Source organism: Glossina fuscipes, unplaced genomic scaffold (assembly GCF_014805625.2).
Source record: "Glossina fuscipes isolate IAEA_lab_2018 unplaced genomic scaffold, Yale_Gfus_2 2, whole genome shotgun sequence".
Classification (NCBI taxonomy): Eukaryota; Metazoa; Arthropoda; class Insecta; order Diptera; family Glossinidae; genus Glossina; species Glossina fuscipes.
The window spans coordinates 659,954-683,176 of NW_023998416.1; the positions used below are offsets into that span (position 1 = coordinate 659,954).

General features: G+C 32.5%; 1 protein-coding gene across 7 annotated transcripts in view; it reads left to right on the forward strand.

Annotated features, from left to right (window-relative positions):
• The window catches only part of LOC119634189 (neuronal acetylcholine receptor subunit alpha-7), a 293,482-nt gene that overhangs the window by 29,354 nt on the left and 240,905 nt on the right, over positions 1–23,223 (forward strand). For 5 of the 7 annotated variants that reach the window (XM_038028215.1, XM_038028212.1, XM_038028214.1 and 2 more), the window contains exon 1: positions 20,097–21,448. In XM_038028215.1, the coding sequence (XP_037884143.1) occupies positions 21,397–21,448 (52 nt within the window). In that variant the 5' untranslated portion in view covers positions 20,097–21,396. Of the gene's footprint in view, positions 1–20,096; positions 21,449–23,223 lie in introns of those variants that run through there. The other 2 variants (XM_038028210.1, XM_038028209.1) reach the window with 2 other exon arrangements.

Below are 23,223 nucleotides of genomic sequence, written 5' to 3' on the forward strand. Positions count from 1 at the left end.
ATAAATAAATTTTTAAATAAAAAGAAATTAACACACATTACATTTCATTCGCATATACGCACAAAATTTTTAACAAACAAGTGATAAATAGGTATTAAAAATTAATATAAAGAAAATAATAATAACAATAATAATAATAAAGAAAATAATAATAATAATAATAATAATAATAACAATAATAGTAAACAAAACGAAAAGCAGAAGAAGAAGAAGAAGAAGAGAAAAATCATCAAAAAGAAAATATTTACTCATAAATACATTAAATAATTTATTATGTCTGTGTTTTATTATATGGCGTAACTATGATAATAAAGATGATAAAACATCAGCATCAGCAACACCATAAGCAACAGCAGCAAAAGCCGCATGTTGTTCAATTAAATCTAGCATTGAAGCCGCAATACTTGTCAGGCAACTTTAGTGAGAAACGCGGTGAACTTCGGCAGCCACACTGTAATGTAATCAAAGGATAAGCAATTTCCTTACCTACGACATATACAACTTGGCGTAAAAACACACACATATACATAAATTCATGCGAGCAAACACATTTCAAAAAATAAACATACATACACTTACCCAAGCCTATACATGCACTCATAATACACAAACACATACGCATAGCCGCACACGCACGCACGCACGCACGCACGCACGCACGTACGCACGTAGACCCATACATATTCATTCAATGAATATTAATGGGCAGGAGAGCAGCAGCAAGCAATAAAATCAATATCACAAATATATAACGCGTAGATTAATGACGTCAAGTATTCGACGAGGGAAAATTTTTAATAACAGACTTCTGAGCAAAAAGCAATTAAGTCAGGTGCGATAGAAAAGAAACCGAAATCCGAAATCCGACAAAAAAACAATAAAAAAAAAGGTAATTGAATTATTTGTTAATTATGAAAAATATTATTAAAATTAATTCTTATTTTATTTACGCACTTATACTCGCCCCTAGTATTCGGACGAGTAGACTTTTGAAATAAAGAATTTTTCGCATTTCTCTCGACTCGTCTCGTACAGTAGAAATTAAAATCTAGTCCTTTTAACGACAAAAAGGAACGAACGCAGTTCAAGATGGAAAAAAAAAATCCATTCGTGCGAGAATGGTCCGGAAAAGTTCTAAATTTAACGCGACAGACAAGTTCAAAGTAATATTTCTAGATGGAACGCATTGCTTTTGCATCCATTACCAAACAATGCAAAATTTATTAATTTCTTCATATGATAACTAAATATGTCACAGTGGTCTGCCTGCCTCACAAAAGCGCTACGTTTTTCCGTCCTATGCTATTTAAACGCGCAAATTGGCAAAGTGTTCATATATCCATTCGATTAGATTGTTGAACGTGAAAAAAAAAAATGCAATTTCAAATGGCGCTAATTAATCCTCACCAAAAAAACGTTCGTATAAAATTTCATTTATAGGAAACTTTATTAAAAATTAATTACGATTGATAGAACTGACAAGATCAAAATTAATGAGAAATTTTAAGTTTTTCATATATTATCTTGTGGCGAGAACCATCTCCAGTACTGGCGGTCATATGCTTTGAATTTTTCAATTTTTAAAAAATTTAAGTTAAAAAGAAGCGGAAACTCAATAGTGAGCCAAGTTGAGTGTTCGAAAACACCCTACATTTGCTCATAAAAGGATTTTTAAAACGAATGCTTTCTATGTTAAACGGCTGAAAAAGTTGTCCGATTTGAGTAGCGTTCCTTCTCAGGCCAAAGCACAACAATGTATCCGAATATTTCAACGATGGCGACGTGAACACAAGAAAAGGAGCAAGACGGACGGATAGATGGATAGTGAAATTTAAATCGATACACTAAAGGTCAAGTCCTTCTGGATGATACTTCAGCGATCATTTTATGATTAATCCAAAGAAGTTTTATGAATAGTTTCCTTTGAGAAACCCCGAAAATGTGAGAATTTGGCCGCTACGCAATAAACGAAGAAAATGGTAAACAAGATTTTAATTTTCGACTTGCTTTGATAAGATCTCGAGAGTTTTGCTTCAAATAGAGTTGTTTTGAAGCAAACCGAGAAGACCAAAGTTGATTGAACGGTTTCAATTGATACCCTAGTACAAAGTCTATTATATTCCAATCCAGGGCGTTTTCGCGAACTTGGTTCCATCTTCAACAGCTGCTTACTATACCTCTAACTCAGGATTATAATCCCGTTTTGATATTTGCAACTGCACCATCAATTTCATTTTTTTAAAAAACATTTAAAATAAATGATTCGAAAACTTTTTGATTTTGAAAAGTCGACAGTCGTCGTTCTTACAAAAGAAACCCTAATAAACCGCGTAATAAAACGCTTTACTCCAATGTTGATTGCAACAATATCAATTTAACCCATAAATTCATATTGTTGCCAATTATCTTCACTTGCAAATTAAGTTTTTGAAAAAATTTTAATAATAAAAATTAAAAATAAAATAAAATTGGCAACAAAATGCAGTTAATGGTTAAAGAAAAGAAAGGACTAAGCAAAAGTTCCTCTCTGAAGAGATATAAGGTTTTAAAGAAACCGTCGCAATTATTACATCGCATTACACGTTGCATTTGACGGCTCCAAGAGAAAGGCATATTTTAAAATTCAAACTTCCCCTTATTTTTTGAACATATGAATCGGTATATTTGAGTTTTGTTTTACCTCTTATCCGGTTTGGTGTGGTAATTGTAAAGAAGAACAAGAGAATTTCACTCTTAATGGCTATCAGTGCTAATTATGTATTGAAATAATGGGAAAGTTTGCCCCGTTTGATGTCTTCTAATCCGGCGTAATGACGTTAAATCTATTTTTGTTTTTTTTTTTTTTTTTCAAATCTTTAAGATTTTGAAATCAATACGTAATAAATAGGCACGCTTAGGTAATTATATTGAAAGGAATTGAAAACAGTAAACTTGAAAGTAGTCAAAAGTCTTTCTCTTTTTCTTTTTCTTCTCTTTTGTCCCTATGAATGGCTGTCCTTTTTTTCTGATTTTAACAAATGTTTCATTTACAAAATTTTCTCATCTTTTGTTTGCGTCGCTTCAAATGTTTTCCAATGAAATTTTTTCTTTTTTTTTTGTTTTTTTTTTTATCCTTCAGTTGCCATTATCAACAGGCTGGATTTGGCTGGATGGAAAATCTCCATCAACTTTATTCGCTTTGCTATATGTTTACCAAGTTGTTCTTTTCTTTTCATGCAAAAAATTTCAAGTTCTCTTGAAATTGATGATCCATAAAAAAGCGACTTTAATAGCGTAAAGGTTGTTATAGTAACCATCATCCTATGGAGAAATCTCATTAAATTGAATTTAAATTTATGATAAAGTATCCCAAGCATAAGACCTCGAATCGCGCGGAATGAAAAAGCATAGTCAGAGAAAAAGATTAAAGATATTATAGTTTTATTAAAAAAAAAAATAATGTTTTTCATTAATATCCTTAAGGATAATAGCAACATCTGCATGTTTAACAATCTTTCGCTTTTGTTTTTATGAAATTTCAATTTAATTCTCTGTCACGTTAGTCATTCCTCAACATTCACTCTCTGCGTGCCCCAGTGTCTGTTGCTTACGATCTCTGATTCTTTTTTTTTTTTTTTTGCTATAACAGTTTTTTATTATTATTATTATTATTATTATTATTATTGTTGTTGTTGTTCTCTTTCTCATTTCTGACTTAAATCTTTAACTGACCCGAGTGTAAATCACAATTTTGATGATGTTGATGATGTTGATGATGTTGATATTGTTGATGTATAACTTGCTTAACATATAGCAAAAGAAACGATAAAACATAAAAACAACGAGTAAGAAACAAAAGTCAAATAACACACACATGCTGGCATACGCATACACCCGCAGATATAGTACACACACAACGAATGATAACATTTTTATTTCCGTTTTAAAATATCAATTCTCAAGCAAAAACAATAACAACAACAGCAAAGAGCAGAATAAGAAGGACAGCAACGACAATTGAACCACAATAACGACTTGCTGCACACAGTCTTCATGCTAAAGTCAACACTCTTTCTGCTTTTTGCCAACTTTAGAGACCTTTATTTTTTATATTTATTGTTATCTATATGTACACTGTTATAAAGTGTGGATCGGTTGCATACTTTGCACATGCACAGACACACACATATATATATATATAACCACAATCTAGCACAACTATACAAAAATATTTGTATTATACACACGCATATCTATATACATATATGTATATATATACATATGTATATATAAATTTTTTTTTTTTTTATAAAAAAAAAAAAAAAAAAAAAAAAATTCACATTCACATACATATAGAACTATATGTTCTGATATTTCCATTTATCTTTAGGTTACTACAGTTACTTACAACTAACAATTCACTCGTTTTGTTACTTGACTTTGTGTTGTTAATATTTTTTTTTTTTTTTTTTTTTTTTTTTTTTTTTTAATTTAGCATACATCCCCACAAATATGCACGAGCAAAGAGTTGTTTATTTTAGCATTAACTAATACATTATGCATGCAACATGCAACTTGATATATTATAAAATGTCCCAGTTTCTACTCAAATCGTTTGTTACCTAACGTTTGCTTATCTATCTATCTCTCTGCCTTTTCATAGTATATCTCTTTCTATCTCCGTTGTAATGGATTTCTGGGACAATATAAACTAGTTGTAGTAGTAAATCTTTATGAAAACAAACCACCCATGAATATTGTGTTTTTTTTTTTTTCTTTTTTTTTTTTCTTGTTTTTTTTATTTGTTTGATTTAATAAAACATATGTCTATTACCGGAAGACTGATTTAATGAAGACATCAACATTTGTAATATTTTTAAATAGTTATTTCGATTAAATTCATATTCTTTTAAACAATATGCCTAACCAGGCAGGAAACTTTTCTGACTTTACGGGAAATTTGAAATATTTATACTTTAAAGGCCAACAGTTTCGAAAGTAAATCTCATTTTATTATATCCATATGAAGTAGGGCGGAAAGAAAACTTAAGCAATGCTATGAGCTTAATACATTTGCCGATAGTTGACGTAAGAAAGAGCTTCATACGCACAGCCGTCAGTGGTCAATAGGCAGTGACTTTTAGTATGATTTAATCCATGTCCTAAAAAGCATCAGGTAATTCTGTCTGTTTTTTTTTTATTGTGTAAAATAATAGAGACGAAGTGCCTGCCCAACACCAAGTTGGTGTAGATGGATGTGTAAAAAATCCAGAACGACCTGAGATACACCCAATTTTCATTACACCGATCAGAAGCATTTTTACCACCAATCTATTCAAAAACTGATTCTGTACCAATGAAACTGAACCGATCTAAACTTGTCTGTTCGTCGGTCCGTCGATCTGTCTTATTCCCTTGGCTGACTTCAGAGAGGAGCACTACCTTGACCGCTTCCCGTATACTACTTTAAATTGAAAATTCGTTTTATGAAGAACTGTATTAAGCAATGCTGTGTAGGGTAATTAACGCAGAACCCTGCCCCACTATAGTGTTTTTACTTATTGTAGTTTTAAGTTGCTAGCAATAGTTGATTGAAAATACTTGAGTTTATCGTCATCACCCTGGCTTGCGATCATACCATACTCTCATAGAGAGAACACAGCCGATTGTTTAGCTCAGAGAATTGCTATTTAATTTAGAACTTGTGCATCAGCAGAAATCAGCCAAGACTATCAAAATTATTACAAAAAAGCTCTTTCTTAGAAAATAATGCCTCAACTCACAGAAGTATATTGGCAGTCGCTATATGGAATTATGGGAGCATTAGCATCAGCCTCGTTTCTCAAATTTTCAAAAATTCGTAAGCGGCGCAGATTTTGAAAGAGTTGTAGTATGCAAAAAAGAATCTAAAACTGCTGCGAAATGCCTGTAAACCTTAGAGGAGAATTGAAGGTTGAAGTGCAAACGCATACGTAATACGTAAACTTCTTGAAAACAACTGTGCTTACATCAAATTTGAGTAATAGCTTTACATGATGTTAAGTGGAAAGATGTTTAGCATAAACAATTCCGAGCGCTTACATTACAAGAATGCCAGTTATTTGAAGTAGCCATGAATTAATTACTTAATCGTTAATGAATGCAGCTGGCCAAAGCGCTCACAATATATCTAAAAGCCTGTCCTAGTAAATATTTACACCCACTCGGTAAATTCAGATACAGAACACAAACCTCAAGCGTTTCTAATGTTTACAGAAGGCTGCTGTATTCATAGTATTTTGTATTTGTTGTTGTATTCAAAATATCTTAAATGCTTACTTGTGACATGTAAGTCAGTAATTCGTAAGCATTAAAGCACCTGCGAATATGAATTTGATTGACTTATGTTTATTTCTGTTTACGCCATTGCAGTGTTTTTTTTGTTTTCTAGCGATGCGTCGTTTTCTGGAAAAATTGTGGCATTTTACATGTCCTCCCTATTACGTGAGCATTTCTTTTATTGTGTTTTGTTATCTTATCTATCTATGTTTATTTTTATGCGTCCTCAGAAGTGAAGAAATGTAATTTCTGCCAAGCCGAGCTGTTAGGGAGAAGGTTTCGCTGTTGAATCGATGCAGAAAATCATTTACATTGACGTGACTCTTAATTGGTTTTAGAGAGAAAAAGTGGTTTTGTTGTTGCAGTTTCTTCTTTATCTTACTTTGAGAATGATTTTATTAGAGGTATAAGCAAGCTTACAAAAACATTGCCAATAAAGTCTACGGCATTCAGTTTTACTAGATAATCTACTGAATAGTGTTTTCGTACCAAAATTCAAATATATTTTGCTTATATATTGAATGAAACTTTTACGCTTAACACATATATCATATCGATCGATAACCTTCTGCGACTTCTCAACCATAAGCAAAACCAAGTGATTTTTACAAGTCTCTTTTGAAGAGTTACAAGAGTTCTGCAGAGAATGAAAACAAGCGGTAGTCGGATGAGGGAAAATCCCAGCTACACAGTGAGTGCAAGGATACTTTCTAGCGAACTTTTCCCAATCTTGGGTAGTCTAGCATTCTATTCGTGATGGCAAAGTCTTTCCTATTGATCAGTTTTGGGCGCTTTACTGCTACTGTAGGCTTTCATTGTATTCGTGTTTGGCCGTACAGGGTGTCAACGATCATGTGGCCCGTTAAGAACACTTCTGTTTATCCTATCGTAGTCTTCGTGGATCTCGCGAATCACAAGTTTTTTCATACGTTACTTTCGTCACCCATAACCAATCTCTTCCAAAATAAGTCAATTTCCTTTCATTTCAGTGACGACCCACAGCTGGAAATCTTTTTCATTATAGGTTTCGCTTTTAATTCGTGTGATACCCAAATATAAAGCTTCCTTTTATGTCCACAGTTTTGTAAATTATTCAAGCTATTACTTTAGTTAGTACTCAGCTCAGTAGCGATGATATTTGATAAAGTGTGCCGGCTTTTCTTAATTTTCCGAGGAGCTTCGCTCAATTTACAGCGGATTACTGAGCAGAAACGCGCCTCCCTTTTGATATAAAAATTATTAGAAAGGAAACGAGCAAATTTTTTGCTTGCTACTGATTCTGACAAAGCTTTTGTGCACAAATTTTATGACAAGTCTGCTAAGCGTTATCGCCTTGGGCGAAATCATATGCAGCGATATTTGTAAAATTTTATTGAACTTTTCAAAATGCAACTTCCTTTAGCTGAACAAATAGTTGTTAAAGCGTTACTTGTTTTTTTTTTTAAACCATCCACGGATCGTCCACCTTTCCTGTGCACTGAAGAGTGAGCTGATAGGATGAATATTGGCAAAGTGGTTGGTACAAGTGTGAAACCATCTATTGAGAAAAACGTTTTGCATTATTTTCTCCCTAAATCGATTCTATTTGTATTGTATACATAAATGATTAAATTCCTCTTGTCAGTGAAGAGAGCAAAACACCGTTTCTATATAAAATCATGGTTCGAGGAAGTTTCCATGAAAGAATCCCCATAAAATTAAATCGATTTTAGCCCAACGATAAATCAATACCGCGTGAAGAAATATTTGCGTAAAGATTGTTTCAAGTGTGAATGCTTGTGTACATCTAAAATGTAAAGAGAGAGAGAGCGAAAAAAAAAACGCAACAAAATTAATCCAAGTAAATAAAAATAAAAAACTAAAATTCCATTAAACTTTGAAAACATGTAAAATCTAAACGACAAATAGCATTTCATTTCAACCCGTATGCTGTGCTCGGTCGATGTCAGTCAACAACAGAGAAAAATTTCACAATCTAACATAAGCGATTTATAGATGCTTCTCGCTCCACGTTTACCCACAAAAAAAAAAAAAAAAAAAAAAACTTCTACTTACATTGCTTTACAAGCATATTTTATTGCCGGAGAATGTAATAGTAGTAGTGATTATAGTAAAGTCGAAATATAAGCAACCGGAAGCCATTTATAGACGGCATGAATTAAAAACTAGTCAGAAAACTAATACTACCACCGTCTCGTCTCGTCTCTTCTCTTTGTTCACCCGTTTTATTTTCTCTTTCCAATTGCGACATACAAACCAAAAAACATACACATTTTTTTATTCATACTATCTCGCAAAACTATGAATGTGTGTATGCGTGTATATGCATAAATATATATATATATATATATATATATATATATATAAATCAGGTGTGTAAACTTCATATGCATGCACATGATGGCCTCAATTTTTACTAAAACTCATAACTATCGAAGGTAAACCATAAAACACTACATTTTCGTACGAAACAGTTCGTATAAAATGGTTATGCTAAAGCTAATCTAACGGTATAAGTGAGAGACAGTGATAGCCAAATACGCACTCACTAACAAGTTTATAGTTTGTAATCTGTTTGTCGTTTACATGCAAAGCTGAACACAGTTTAATAGTAGTTTTACTAAGCAACGCAACAAGAAAATAAAAAAAATAAAAAAAAAACAAAATGATATTGTTTTTCTTACAAATACAAGAATTTTTCAATTTTATCATTAAGTCACCATCCGAAGCAGAAAGAAAGAAAAACGAAATTGATATTATTTCCTTTACATTGTAGAAATTCGCAAAACAAATTTTTGAGTAATGAAAAGAAATGTTTTTCAAAGGTTCCTCACTTCGCTTTCATACGTAGGTTATTATCAATTGTACTATACACGATATTAGGAACGGTATTGAATCCATACATAACTACGTATCAAATATGGAAGATCCAACAGTATCTCCAAGCCATGGCTTTACAAAGGCTTAGTTAGTTTATGTGTAGACTTTTTGTCGATGTAAGTCAATAAAAGTTTCGATGGCAACACAATATAGTAGTGATTAGCTGATAAGCAGGGGTGAGATATTGTGTGGATAAAAAGGATGCTTCAAGAAGCACTATGTATATAATTACAAAGTTAAAATCGATTGCCCTTTTGCGGACGATATTTCAAGTCATAATGATTAGAATTAGAATCTTGTCGGAGTCGCCAATAACTACACTCTAGCTTTCTTTGTAATCTTGTCTGATACGCATATTTTATCAATGTGGAATTTTCGGCACTGATACTCCAGTCGGAAATAATGTGTAGGTGATGTATTTTTGAAGTAACAAATGCAAAAAAGGTGTCCAACTTTTCATTTTGGGGTAAGGAAAAAGTTCACAGCGCATGGATATGGCGTAGCTTTGCTAACATTGCTCATATCAAGCCACACTGCCACGTGTGAAAGGTAACACTGTGTGGAGGGTTTTACTTGTAATAAATTGTCAATTCTGAAATATTCAAACCAAACTCACGTGGCCCAAAGCGATACTGCCCCGTAGGCTTAGTAAAAACTTAATGGTGTTTATTATTAAAATGCTTTGTCAACATCTTTGGCATGCAAATGGTTTACTCACTTCCATTAGGGAAAGTTCATTGATGAAGACAAGCCATGCTCTGGTCAACCAATCGTCGATAATGTGGATGAAGTTCTTCAAAAAACCTAAGGTAAGTTAGGAAATAATTCAATCCAATAAAAAAGCATTTTGAACAATTCGCATAAGGTTGAGCACAAGACAATCCCTGTGCTTGGGTATCAAATGAAGTAAGAATGGTAAACTGGATGGATCGAATTTCCTTATACGGATTATTTTTGAAAAGAAACGAAACGCAACCATTTTGGACGCTAGTAAGTGAGTCATACGATAATAGTGCGCTGAACAGCCGATGGAAATGCTCGTCTGGATCTCACGTAAGGTAATAATGCCTTGTGTACAGCGAGATTCGAAGGAAATCGCGCATCCTGAACAGCACTGCTCACCTGCTGCACTCTCCGCTGTCAACTTGTGCGGTTAAAACGCACCGATGCAATTGAAGTAAAGGGTCTATAATGAAAGTGCGTTTTGTTAAATTTTAGTAACTGAAGCACGAAGCAGAAATGCTGTGCATTCAAATACCATTCTAAGTGAAGTACACAGGCAGCGTGGAAAGCACTCGCCATTTTAGCGAGAAACGGAGTTCCTCTTAAGATCATTCGAAAATGAAACGTTGTCCCGTAAATAGAAAAATTTTAAAAATCTCCAACCATGACTGACCAATCAACTAGAGAAGATAGCCAAGAGGAAAATGCCGAAAAAATTCTCATCAAACTTTATTTGAAAATTCTGGCCGCATAGTGATCAAGTTTTTTCGAAGGGATTGTTTCTAATAGTTTGAGAAAACTAGTAAAGTTCGATTAAGCAAAATGTTACAACACTTGAGCATTTTTTTTTTTTTTTTTAAAAAGTGATGATATAATTTCCGTTTCCGTTTCCGTTTCCGTTTTTTACCTTCAGCAGTTGGTGCTTGTTCACACTGCTTGTCATCTGTGTCACTCCTTTTGTGAGTAATTATTCCTTTGAAATTTTATACTCGGTCGTTAGTAGTTGTCTTTGTCAATCCTTTAGCTTAAGTTTAATTGACTCATAAGTTTTTGTTTTAAACTTACTTGGCTTATCATTGATCTCTAAACTTTTTAATAAACTTTCGCAGTGGTCAGCTGTCAATTGCTTTTTTGCGTTGTCTTTATACTTTCGCATTAGTTGCCTTTGCTTTTATTGCTTACATATATGCGCTCATGCCACTTTGCCATCTTGTAAAAATGATTTCCTACTTTTAGCATCTGCGAACAATTTGTTTAGGGTGCCCAGCAAAAATATCTCTCTCCATCGACTTCCCTTTGATTAATACAGATGTCTTGCCGATGTCGTTGCTAAACTAATTTCTACCCGAATAAGTTACGATGATGAACATAATATATTTTCTACTATCAGTTTCGAAGTCTTTTGCAAGATGTCGTCGGTTTAGTAGTACACTCCTAGCTTAGATGAACATCGACTTCAAGGATGCCACTTTGCTAGATATGTACGCGTTTTGTTTTATTCTCCTGGTAATTAATTGTTCATCCCCCTATAATAATTTTGTTTATTTTGTTTTCTTTTTATGCCCATCACCGAGGGATGAGGAGAATATTCAAGGAAGCTTCAAAGACCCTCCAAACTATTCATATTCTTGATCAGCATAAAATTCTGAATCGATTTAAGCATGTCCCTCTGTCCGCTTGTCCGTTGTTGAAAAAATCGTTTTTGTGACCGTTTTCTATGGTTATACAGTTGCGTAATTTTTATTACGTTGGCAGAAACCGTACATCAATGTCCCTTCATATATGCAAATGGGAACTCCAAGTCTATTTACTCATAAAAGTTGGACTTGACAAGGGAACAGAAAAACAGACTAGATTACTTATGCTTACGCAAATTAAATTTGAAACCGATCGAGTGTAATTTTTTAATAAAATTAAATAAATATTTATTGTAATATAAGTGACAGAGCCAGCTCAAGAGGTGGCTTTTAATTAATAAAAACGAAAGATTTTGATAAATTTGGTTAAGAAGGTTTGCCACAAAGTGAATAAAACGCTTTTGCACTTGTTTTTATTTCTATTTTTTTTTTTTTTTTTTCTCAATTTTTTAATTTGTTGTTCATCAAAGTATCTCTCTACTATGATATATAGGCAGTTATGCGAAAAACTTGTTTTGTTTAACAAACGATCAAAAAAAAAAAAAAAAAAAAGAGATGAAAATGGCAATTACATGCAATAGCATGCAACAAACTTTACAAAATTTCATAATTTCTAAAACATTGCATTTATGAAATAATGAAATAAAAGCGGTTTTTATTTTATTTTGGTTTTGCATCCAAATATTTACCGCCAGAGCGGGACGAAAGTGACTCTTCCCTTTTAATATCTATGATGAAAACAATATTCATTTCCTATTTACATATAAATTGTTATGTAAATAATACAAATGCGTTTTTCGTTTTTCCTCTTTTTTTTTTTATTTTTTATTTTTCATGCAAATTTGAAATTTTTCAATAATTGTTACCTAATGGCATCAAACAAAACATATAACACAGAAAACTAATCCAATTGTCGTAGCATAGTTCTGTGTAACGTTGAATGTTGTTCGGTTGGAGTGCGTTGCAACAACAAGTAGGAAAGTTATAGGGCGCTGGGACTCTATTTTGAATACCCACTGTCACTCATTTCATTATCATGCTTCACTTTATCACAAAATCAGTATTAAAAGTTATTTTTCCAAGGTCACTCACTATCAAGGAGTTATACAAGTTTTGGATGAATTATTAGCAGGTTTTTAATTTGAAAATTTCTCAATTTAGAGAAACAGAGGTATTTTCCGTTTATGCTTTACTAAGGTCGCATTCTTCGACCGATTAAGTCCTTTTTGAATACCAATCTGCCCGCAAGAATTCGCAAAATTCTTGCAAAATTTTCAACCCACAGCCTAACCAACTGGAAAAGGGTCAAACATACACAGATGGAAAGACATGATTAGATCGATTCAGAATACCATGCAGATCAAGAATATATACTCTAACTGGAGTCTCTGAAACTTTTTTTTCGGTGGCAAACATTAGAGCAAAATAAGTTAATCTTTAGCCTTTGGTGGTGGGTATAAAACACATTTGACCATCAAAAATTTTAATCACAATTAAAACAGGCTCATAGAAGAAGTCTCTTCAAGGCAATTCATTCTGTTCTTGTTAAACTCGACAAATGTTTTCCTTAAGTGTTGCAACACTTATCCTTTCGCATCTAAGAACACAAACATACAAAAGCATTCTCATCTTTTGAAATTAATTTGAAAAAACCGATCCTAGTTTTAGTGGACACTAGGTACCGTTCAATAAATTATCTTATGGAGGAAACATGTGTTTACCAATCAAAGTGAAGCTCGAAAGGAATATAAAATTTAATACCGTTCCCTCGTCTTTACCGCAATGCTTATATACAATTACACATGAACTTTAGAACTCCAACTCTTTTGCACATTTATATTTGAGTTTATTAGCTACCAAGTATTGATCGTGCCAATGTTTTTGGACCGTGTGTTTTTTGAACTAACCTTGGCTAACCTTTTCGCATGAGGCAGATAGTTAAGACTTTTTACATTATTTGGCATCTTCTGTCTATTTTTCAATAAACATTTTTATGTTCTCTTGTATGTTCTATGAAGTAATCAACTTATACGATTTCCATTACATTTTATGGGCCGCTCTTAATCCCTCAAACTCCATGTGTTTAAGAGGAAAAAACATATTAACATAAAACATAAAAATAGTTGATTGTCACGCTATACAACATATTCATTGTCATACGATTTCAGAAAATGTCTTATGCAGAACAGTTTCAATTTTCTATCTGTTTCTTTTATGCTTTTTATATTTATGTTCTGTTCTTTCTTTCCTTTTGTGCAAAGAACAACTGAAGCACTAACGCGTTTGCACAAAATTTGATAAAATTTCTCTCTCTATGCTTTTAAATACGACAGTGCAACTAATAGAAAAACGAATCCCTTTAAGTTACGTACAGATAGTTGCTCTGGATTTTATAAAAAAATTAATTAGCAACAAATTTTTTATTTTTTTTCCGTTTTATGCGCTACATATGTATGAAGGAACGGCTTAAAAGTTAAATTGTTTCTCACTTTGTATTTTAACAAACCAAAAGTGGATAGAGAGGCAAGATGAAATGGATTTAAAGCCAAACATCGTAAAGCGGATCCATTATGTTTATTTTCTGGTTGCAAATAAAACCAACAAATCAGTTTGTTCCGTAACTTTCATGGTAGGTGTAAAAATATCATAAAATATATTTAAAAGAGTAGCAGCTGAGTAAGAACCACAACACGCAATGTAATATACATTAATATAATACAATAATAACTATAACAATGCCAACGATAACAGTGGCAGCAATCAGCAATGGATAAACAAAGGAAAATAAAAACAAATCCGAGAATTTTAGTCGACTGTGAGACCGAATCTTGTATACCTATCATCGTTAATTTATAAAATGGAAAATATGAAACTTTCATAAGCAATAATAATGGATAGACGGGGCTGTTTTCTTCTATTTTTATATCTTATGTGTCTGTTGTAGTTTAAGCGTCGTGAGCAAAAAACACGAAAAGTAAAGGTGTTTCAGTTCTTGTTGCATTGCAGGCGAGCTCTTTGATCGTTTTTGCAAACTGTAACGCGACTATTTTATGCTTGGGGAGGGGGAGAATGTTTATCATAGACAGTACACAGATGGATAGCCAGGCATTCTGGGACCAATTCATAATTAGATTCTGATCATTGGAGTCTCTGAAGTTTCCTGAAGCTCCGTTTTCCGATAACGAATCTAACGAATACGAAAGTTATCAGCCTAAGGTGAAATTTAGGTAGCAATCTCTTGGGAAACAAAGTCGACGAATTTTACATAGTATTTTGGTGCTCATGGGTACGTCATCCCCTCTTTACATAGTATTTTGGCACCCACGGGTATGTCATCCCGTCTTCAAATAAGTTTTCAAATACATGAACCAAGATTATATGGCAATATCTTGGCTACGAAGGTTGCGAAGACAGCCGACAAAGGCTGGGACCCACAGGCAGATACGCCTATACCTATACCATCTCACGAATCAAACGCGCATGAGGTGTCCAAAGCGTATTTCTTAGCATTTCGAATAGAATAACAAAATCTATACATGTCCCTGTTGGCAGAGTTTATAATAACATCATTGTAGTAATGTTTATCCGGTTTAAGATAATTCTTAAGAATCCCTCAGGCAAATTGTAGCTAATTGTCGATAACTTGATAAAGACTGTTTTTTTTTTTTTTTTTTTTTTTTTTTTGTAAAAACTTTCTTTAGACTTAGCTTTAGTGTTTTAAATGGTGTTGGCAGACTTCCCTAACACGCATTTGTATCAATCAAAAGAGATTGCATGTGTTTGCGTGTGTGTGTGTGTTGACTTGGAAATTTTGATAATGGATATTTAAATTGATAAACATATTCATGCAAACATAGTTCAAATTCATATAATTGGTTGTTAGAAGTGAAATGACAAGAGTAGTATGCACTTGTCCTACCACGACTATAAAAACTCATCAAGCAATGAAAATGACAAACATCTGCTTTCCTATGTGTTGCCAGGAAACAACAGAAAATAGTATATATATATATATATACAAAATGCTTGTGCAAACAAACGCATATATCCGCAATTAAGAGGATCAGACCGACAAGGAGATGAAAAAAATGTGTATATATATATATATATATATATGTATATATATCACGAAAAAAAAGAAAGAATTTTAAAACAAAAATTGAATTTTTGGGGGGGAAAAAAAAAACATTTGCTTTAGAGATTTTCGGGTTTTTCCTACATTGAAATGCAGATTTCAATTTAATCTTTTCAAGGACATTTCCTTGATTCTTCACTAGATTATTACAGTAATTCACACATGTAATTGAATAATTTAATTGATTCGTGTTTGGAGAGAGGGAGAGAAAGAGAAAACGAGCGAGAGAGATTTATGAGAGGTGAGTGAGTCCTTGAAATATAATTTCGTATAATTTTTGGCAATAATTTCCAATTTGCAAATAAAAGAATGCCACAAGAAATTTTATCAATCATTTCTAACAAATTTTGAATAAATTTTATTATTGTGTTTTTTTCGTTTAATGTCAATGAATGCATGAGAAATAAATACTTGTGTGAAAAACACGAAACGAAGAGAAAACCTCAGGAACCCTTGAACTAAAAAAATAAAAATTCTTGTTAGTTTGTATTTGCGGTTTCAATACATCCTGTGCTCCGTAACTGCTGCAACTAAGATCACACATTCCTAACAATAACATACACAACAGCCAAGCAAAGATGTGGGCAAAATTTTATTCTCTCCTCTTCTTCATACCTTTTTCCCTTTTCCTTTTTTGTTGTTGTTTTTTTGCCTTTTCTAGTTATAGTCTGGAAAAATATGTAGCTTTAGTTTAGTCGTATGTGTATGCGTGCAAATCATGATAATGTTACTTTTATGCTAACAATTGTAGTACAATAACGAGAGCAAATGAAAGAATAACAAAAGAATTTTTAAATAGTTTTATTGATTTTTGCTCGTACCGAATACAACTACGGTTGCTGTTCACGTTAATCGAAGTTACTTGGGAAGAGAGATTAGATTGTTGCGTATGCAAGCTGTTGTTGAGATGTTGATGGAAACAAAGAATTCTAAAATTCTAAGTAAATGACCTTAAATTAACTGTGAAGTAAACAAATGTGTATGTGTGTGTGTGTACTATAAAAAGTATTGTTTTAATTTTGCAAACACTTCCGAAGTACGAGAGTAGATAGAGATGGAGTATAAAAATCATTCAAAAATACAGATTAAAAGTTTTTAACCCATCTTGATATAATATCACTGTTGTGTTCACTACACTTTTTGGAAAAATAGAAATATTTAGGTAAGTAACTCCAAGGCTATAGGTAGCCTAACTATTAATATAACTACTGGCAAATGATGTTATTGCCGCCATTTTCTTTCTGATATCTGACAAAGATTTTCAACTCATAACACAACACAAATTTGATGCAACAGCGTAGTTTTGAATCCCATAGCATTGAACAGGTCGACTTTTGGGCCAAAGAAACGGAGTTCACGTTACATTTTTCTCGACCGATATAGAACAAAGTCGATTTCACCTTGTACTGTGTGAGAATCTCACGCCCAAAAAGTTATAAGTAAAGCCAGGCGTACAAGTAAACAGGTACAACAAGCTCGTTGCTATGAAAATGTGAAACCAACTTGGAGAAAACTGGTCCCGTCATCTAGGGTGTTCAATGAGGCAATGAGCAAACACCCTCTTAACCGATTATATAGATCAAACGTGATTTGGCAAAATGTGGCTATACCGACTCCGTACGGCTTTTCGCGAAAATGAATGAAATTCAAGAAATTCCAACTACACCTATATCATCGACATGAAACTTGTACTTTGACCTATCTGACCCATTTTCAATAACAACCTGTGCACAAGACCTTTGAATGTTTCTACTAAATTTAAAGACCATAAGTTCATATTTGGAGGTGGTCTTTATAACGGACATTTCACAGAGTGGCAAGCGGACAGATTGACATGCTTAACTCGCTTTAGAATTTGATGATTTGGTTAAAAATTCCTAAAGCCAAATATTCATGAAAGCCACAAACTCATTAAATAATAATAAATTCATAAAATCCTTCCAGTGCTTCTCCTGAAAATGTTATTTTAAGGATATTGTTAAATGTCGAGTCAAAGGGGTGAAAATTGTTGGAGCTACGTGGTATAGAAATGTTTTTCAGTTCAATAAACTATTTGTTAATTTTTTCTTTTAATCTGTTGTATGAGATCAAAAAGTGCATTTACATGTTCAAATATTTTTCCGCATTCGCTTTCCCCATATTTTGTTCGCTAATACGTACAACGTATGCTGCGTTGTCCAAACACAGAGTTGCATGTTTTGCTTTTTACGTCTTGCGAAATAAAGAAGAAAGAGGCAAAAGCATCAAACATAGAAATCTTCATCTTAGTGGAATTACTGCCCTCTTCGAATCCGCTTTCAGCCTGCCATTCATTCAACGGTCTCAATGATTCTTTACATAAATTATATGCTTTTGTTTGAAAACTCTTTTAAGTGAGCATAACCTTTTTCCAAAGACACCTGTAAGTATAATAGAGAAGGGGATAAGACAATTTGGATGCAACTTTCGTTTGACTCAGGAGAGCTTGGCGAAGACCTATTGTTCAAAAACTGCATCGTTTAGACCTCTTTGAAGCGGATTTGTTGCGTTTTAGAGGACAGGATGTTTACTGCATAGCCCAAGCTTTTTGGGTGAACTCCCCATCAACATAACACTTTCTCTCAACGGGAAATGGATTTTTTCAAATCACGCTGCAGTAAATAAGGCTAATGAATGATTAAAAAATCAATCGGGATTGTGACATCTTTCGCGTCATTTTTAATGATTCCAACAATAACAATGTGCGAAGCAGAGCCTAAACAAGCTTTCGAAGATATCAAGAATTGATCACATGGCGACAAGTTAATAGAGGTCGTTATTTCATCATCAATTGAATGAAGTCTTTCAGAGAAATGTTTACCAAGTTTAGAATATTGGCTATTTGTCTGAAGTTCATTTTTCCATCGATGCGACACTTACGTCCCTTTAGCTTGACTTGTTTACGTCCGATTTACATGGACGTTTGATAAAACGTCATAGAATGGTGCAACTTCTCAACTCAGATGTCAGTCTTCGGTATGCAATGTGGAGATGCGGTCAAAACGTGGTATTTTGAAATTCATTATACATTTTTTTTTACATAGAAAAATATTGAGATATAAGCATGAGAGATGCGATGGCTTAAATTTCCAAACAGTATGAAAATATAAAATAAGTGAATGAGGGAAATACTGAAAGCTATATGTTTGGCTTTACATTTTTTTTTCTTTTTTTAACAAAAAGAAGATGGAAAAATAATTTAGCAGAGATGAAAAGAAAGTGTTAGGAAACTTCAGAAACTTCAAATTTTGTTTGTTGTAATCAATGCATTTATGTATATGTACATGGCTACATTTGCATAAGAATTTATTATATAATTATTGGAATTTACTGAAAATGTTCTTTCTCTCATCAGAATTAGATATTAATACTACAATATCCCATGAAAACATAATAAGAATAATTTCTTCGCAGTATTTTCTATTTCCATCAGATAACTATTTTTGAAATTTTTTTCTCTTCTATTTTTACACCATACACCAGCTGTGGTACAAGCATAGATTAATTTTTTGCATTTCCATCAAACACACAGAAATATTTCAGATAGGCCCATCTTTTCTTATACCGATCGATTTAGAGTGATTTTCTTAACTGATTTAAATTTGTGTGTCCGTCTGTCTGCTTGTTTTCTTTAGATATTCTTGATGAAATTTGGTACACTGACGTGTTTCAAACTCAAGACGAATGTTATTGAAAATGGTGCAAATCGGTCTTTTTCGACTTCTTACCATAAAACGCCTTATTTTGAAAAGTCGTTCTATGAATAACTGTAAGTTAATGTAAAGTATCTTATACTAGGCCGTGTCGCGTTTTAAATTTTAAAATATTTTAAAATGCATTAAACTAAACATTGTTTTTACATTATTTTTTATCGTTACAGCAAAAATTTGGAATAATTTGAAAAAAAAAAAAATATTAAAAAAGCAGTTAAGCAAGAATAATGAAAAAAAATCCAACAACGACAAATGTGGTGGAATAAAAACAAAAAAAAAAAAGGAAAAAAATGGCCTGATGTGCAATAAAAAATTGCTAAGGTTTCTTTAACAAAACAAGGAATTAGTTGTTAGCAAAGAAAATTCTGCAAGAAATGTAAATAAGATAAAAAGATTAACTCTCTGGTGCAATAGTGATACAAATAAAATAAATATTATTACAAAATTAAAAAGAGAAAACAAAAAAAAAAAAACTGCAAAAATCTAGTCGTATATAAAAATGATTTAAACAGAACGGATATAAAAAAGAAAAATCCGCACAGACCTGCTTAAATTAACATAAAAATAGTAAAAATAAAGGAGAACAAATTTAACGGAAATTTAAAATAAAACGAAAAACAATATATATATATATATATATATATATACATATACAGATAAATAAGTAAAGAAACGTTCTTATATAAGGGAGTAAAAAATAAATTCGGTGAAGTAGAAAATAGAACATTTTATAAATATTTGAAATATAAAATGAAAGAAAGATTTTCACTATTTCTACCGTTGTAAAGCTTGCAACCGAAACGGTGGCAGTTGCGCCAAAACAAAAAAAAGCACAAAAACAAAAAAAAGGAAAGCACACAGAGCGTTAAAGTGATGTTGACAACTATATAAACAAGCGAAATTTTTTTCGAAAGAGCAACAACAATGACAACAAATATCTCGTAACATAAATATAATAAGAATTTAATAACAAACAAGTATACATTGCATGAGTTTCGATATTTTTGCTTAATTTTTTTTTTTTTTTTTTTTGTTTCTTTCCTTACAAATAAAAATCCCTTTTTGATGTTCAGCCAAAACAAGCAAATGACACGGATTAGGTGATGTACAATAAAGCAAGCGAAAATAAATAAATAAATTTTTGTTTATCATCATAATTTGTTAAAAAAGAGAAAAAGGGAAAAAGTTACTATTCCTACATCATCAAGAAGAAACAAAAAAAAAAAAAGAAACATTTTTTTTTCGTTTTTCTTTAAGAACACACTACTCGCAAAATACTAACTAAACTAAAGTCACGAAAATTCATATTAAAAATCCACAATCTCTTGTGACTATAAATTGAAAAGAATAACAACCAACATCCAAGTAAAGTGCTGAACAGCAACAGTAACAGCAACAGCAGAGTAATAAGTCAACAGTTGCCCCTAAGCTTTTGCACAGCACACTATCAATTTTCAACTTGAGCAATAACAACGTCAACACTATATATAGCAACAACAGTCAACAATAGTCAGCAGTAAAAAAAGCAGGCGCAGGATTAAACAATAACACTGAAAGCAAAGGTTTTTAAATCATCTGGTATATATATATATATATATACATATACATATACTATAAATTTATATATATATATATATATATATATATTAAATATCAAACACACCCACAATTTTAATACTAACATTACTAGTACCATTGGTATTGAATGCATAATATGTTTGTTATGCTTTGCTTTGTGATATCGTTGTGTTGCCGTTGGTATGTCTTTTCACGCTTTCAATTGTGAATTGAGAGAGAAAGCTGTTAATCTTTGACCATAAATTTAAAGATTTTCTTCTACACTTCCCAAACACAAAGCAATTTGTTTTCTTGTGTTTGCATGTGGGTGTGTATGCGGATGCATTGATTTATAAATATATACATATATATATATATATATATCAAGCTTGGATTTTCTAACCACAACAACTATACAAAACCACAAGCATTGGTCATGGACTCGCCGCTCGCACTTTTACTATTGATCTTCTTTGTGATAATTAAAGGTAAGTAAGAAACGAATGGCTTTGCTACAAAAAAAAAAACGTTTATAATAAAAATTTAAATTAAGAATTTCTTCTTTTAATTAAGAAATTTGAAAAAACTTTTTCATTAAAATTTTTATATTCGAAAATATTTGAAAAAATATATATAAAAACAAGAAGTATATTGGATTAGGTTAGGTTGCTTCATGCTATCGAACTGATTGGATTAGATTTTTTGCTTTGCTCACGTTACTCAACGATCTTTACAGGACCTATGCAAATGAATTTTATTTTAAGACGAAGACTGTGTTATCTTGATAGCGACTCAAAAGTCGAATTGATTTTGAATAAAAATACTTCTCGTTTCGAAGAAAACGTTTATTTGTATAATTATCTGAAAGAGTACAATTTATGAGAAAGTCAATGAGTGCATCCATCTCTCTCGCCGTACCCTCGCCAATAAAGTAAAGAACAACGATGAATGGGGGAAAGAGGAATGGGAGAATGTTGATGCTCGATCACCCTCAACAATAAAATAAATATCGACAAGATTTACGGGACTGATGATTTTTTCGGCGGAAGAATGCAAGTCAATTGCATTTTTTAATGTTATATAGATGCTAGTATGTGTTCTAATCAATGAAAAGAATAAAGTGTGTTTGTGTATATGAAATAACAGTTTTCGATTTAGTATTATTGAGTTATTTAGTGTACACGGACGCTAATTATGGAACGGTCAAAATTGCATTTCCGATATTTATTACTTTTGTTGAATGATTGACTGAGTGACAAACACTTTTAGAAGTTTGTGTTGTTGCTACTAGTTTCAACGCTTTAAAAGTGGTGATTTTATTGTCAATGACCAAGAACGGGCTGGAGGAGCAAAAAAGTTTGAAGAGAATTTGCATTTGATTGGACGAAAATCCACCACAAAGTCTTAATAAACATTTCGAACAGATTAGCAGTTATTTGAATCAACGGGTACAATACAATACAATGAAAAAGATGCAAAAGTAGGAAAAATGCCAATTCGAATCGTTGCCATGTCGCGGTTTCATTGCCTGCCAGGCAAAAAGGGAAGAGTTATCCGCGACGCTGTGCGAGCGGCTTATATAATTCATAATCGAATTTGAATTGGCTTAGTTTTGTCAACCGATAGCAAAACTAAAAATAGTTCGGTTTAATATCTACACATTTATGTGCCAATAACTGGCGGACCTGGCTTGTTGTTTAACAAAGATATTTACACAACTTACGCAAGTGCAATCTATTCTTGAGATCCTACTCTAATATAAAATATATCAATAGATTAATTGGGGAAAGTCAAGACGAGTGTCTACTTGTCTTATATATTTGTTATCTATGTTTGATAACTTGGACCCTTTTTTCTGATGCGCATTGTCGTTCTGCCCTAAGCTAATCAACGATATACTCACTCCTTAGGTCTTGATGTTTGCACATATATGATATTAGGTCAGTTAGTGTATAACTGGCTTCTAAGTGAAAGAATGTTACACTTCGATTGAGACTTTTTCCAGCGATTCGTCAATTTGTTGGTCTCGTTACTGAAATGATGTTCACAATGCCGCTAATATTGCGAAATAGATGCGTGGCAGCTCAGCAACTCCGACTTTCTTCGTGTGCATCTATCTAATCCTATTTATTAAAAATTTCTGCTTAACACATTCTCTTTGCGGGCATGGGAAGAGTAAGACGAAATCCCTTATTATTTTGCAATAATGATAGATAAAAAGATACCGTTGCTCATTAAATTGTTCCCGTTCACAACATACGTC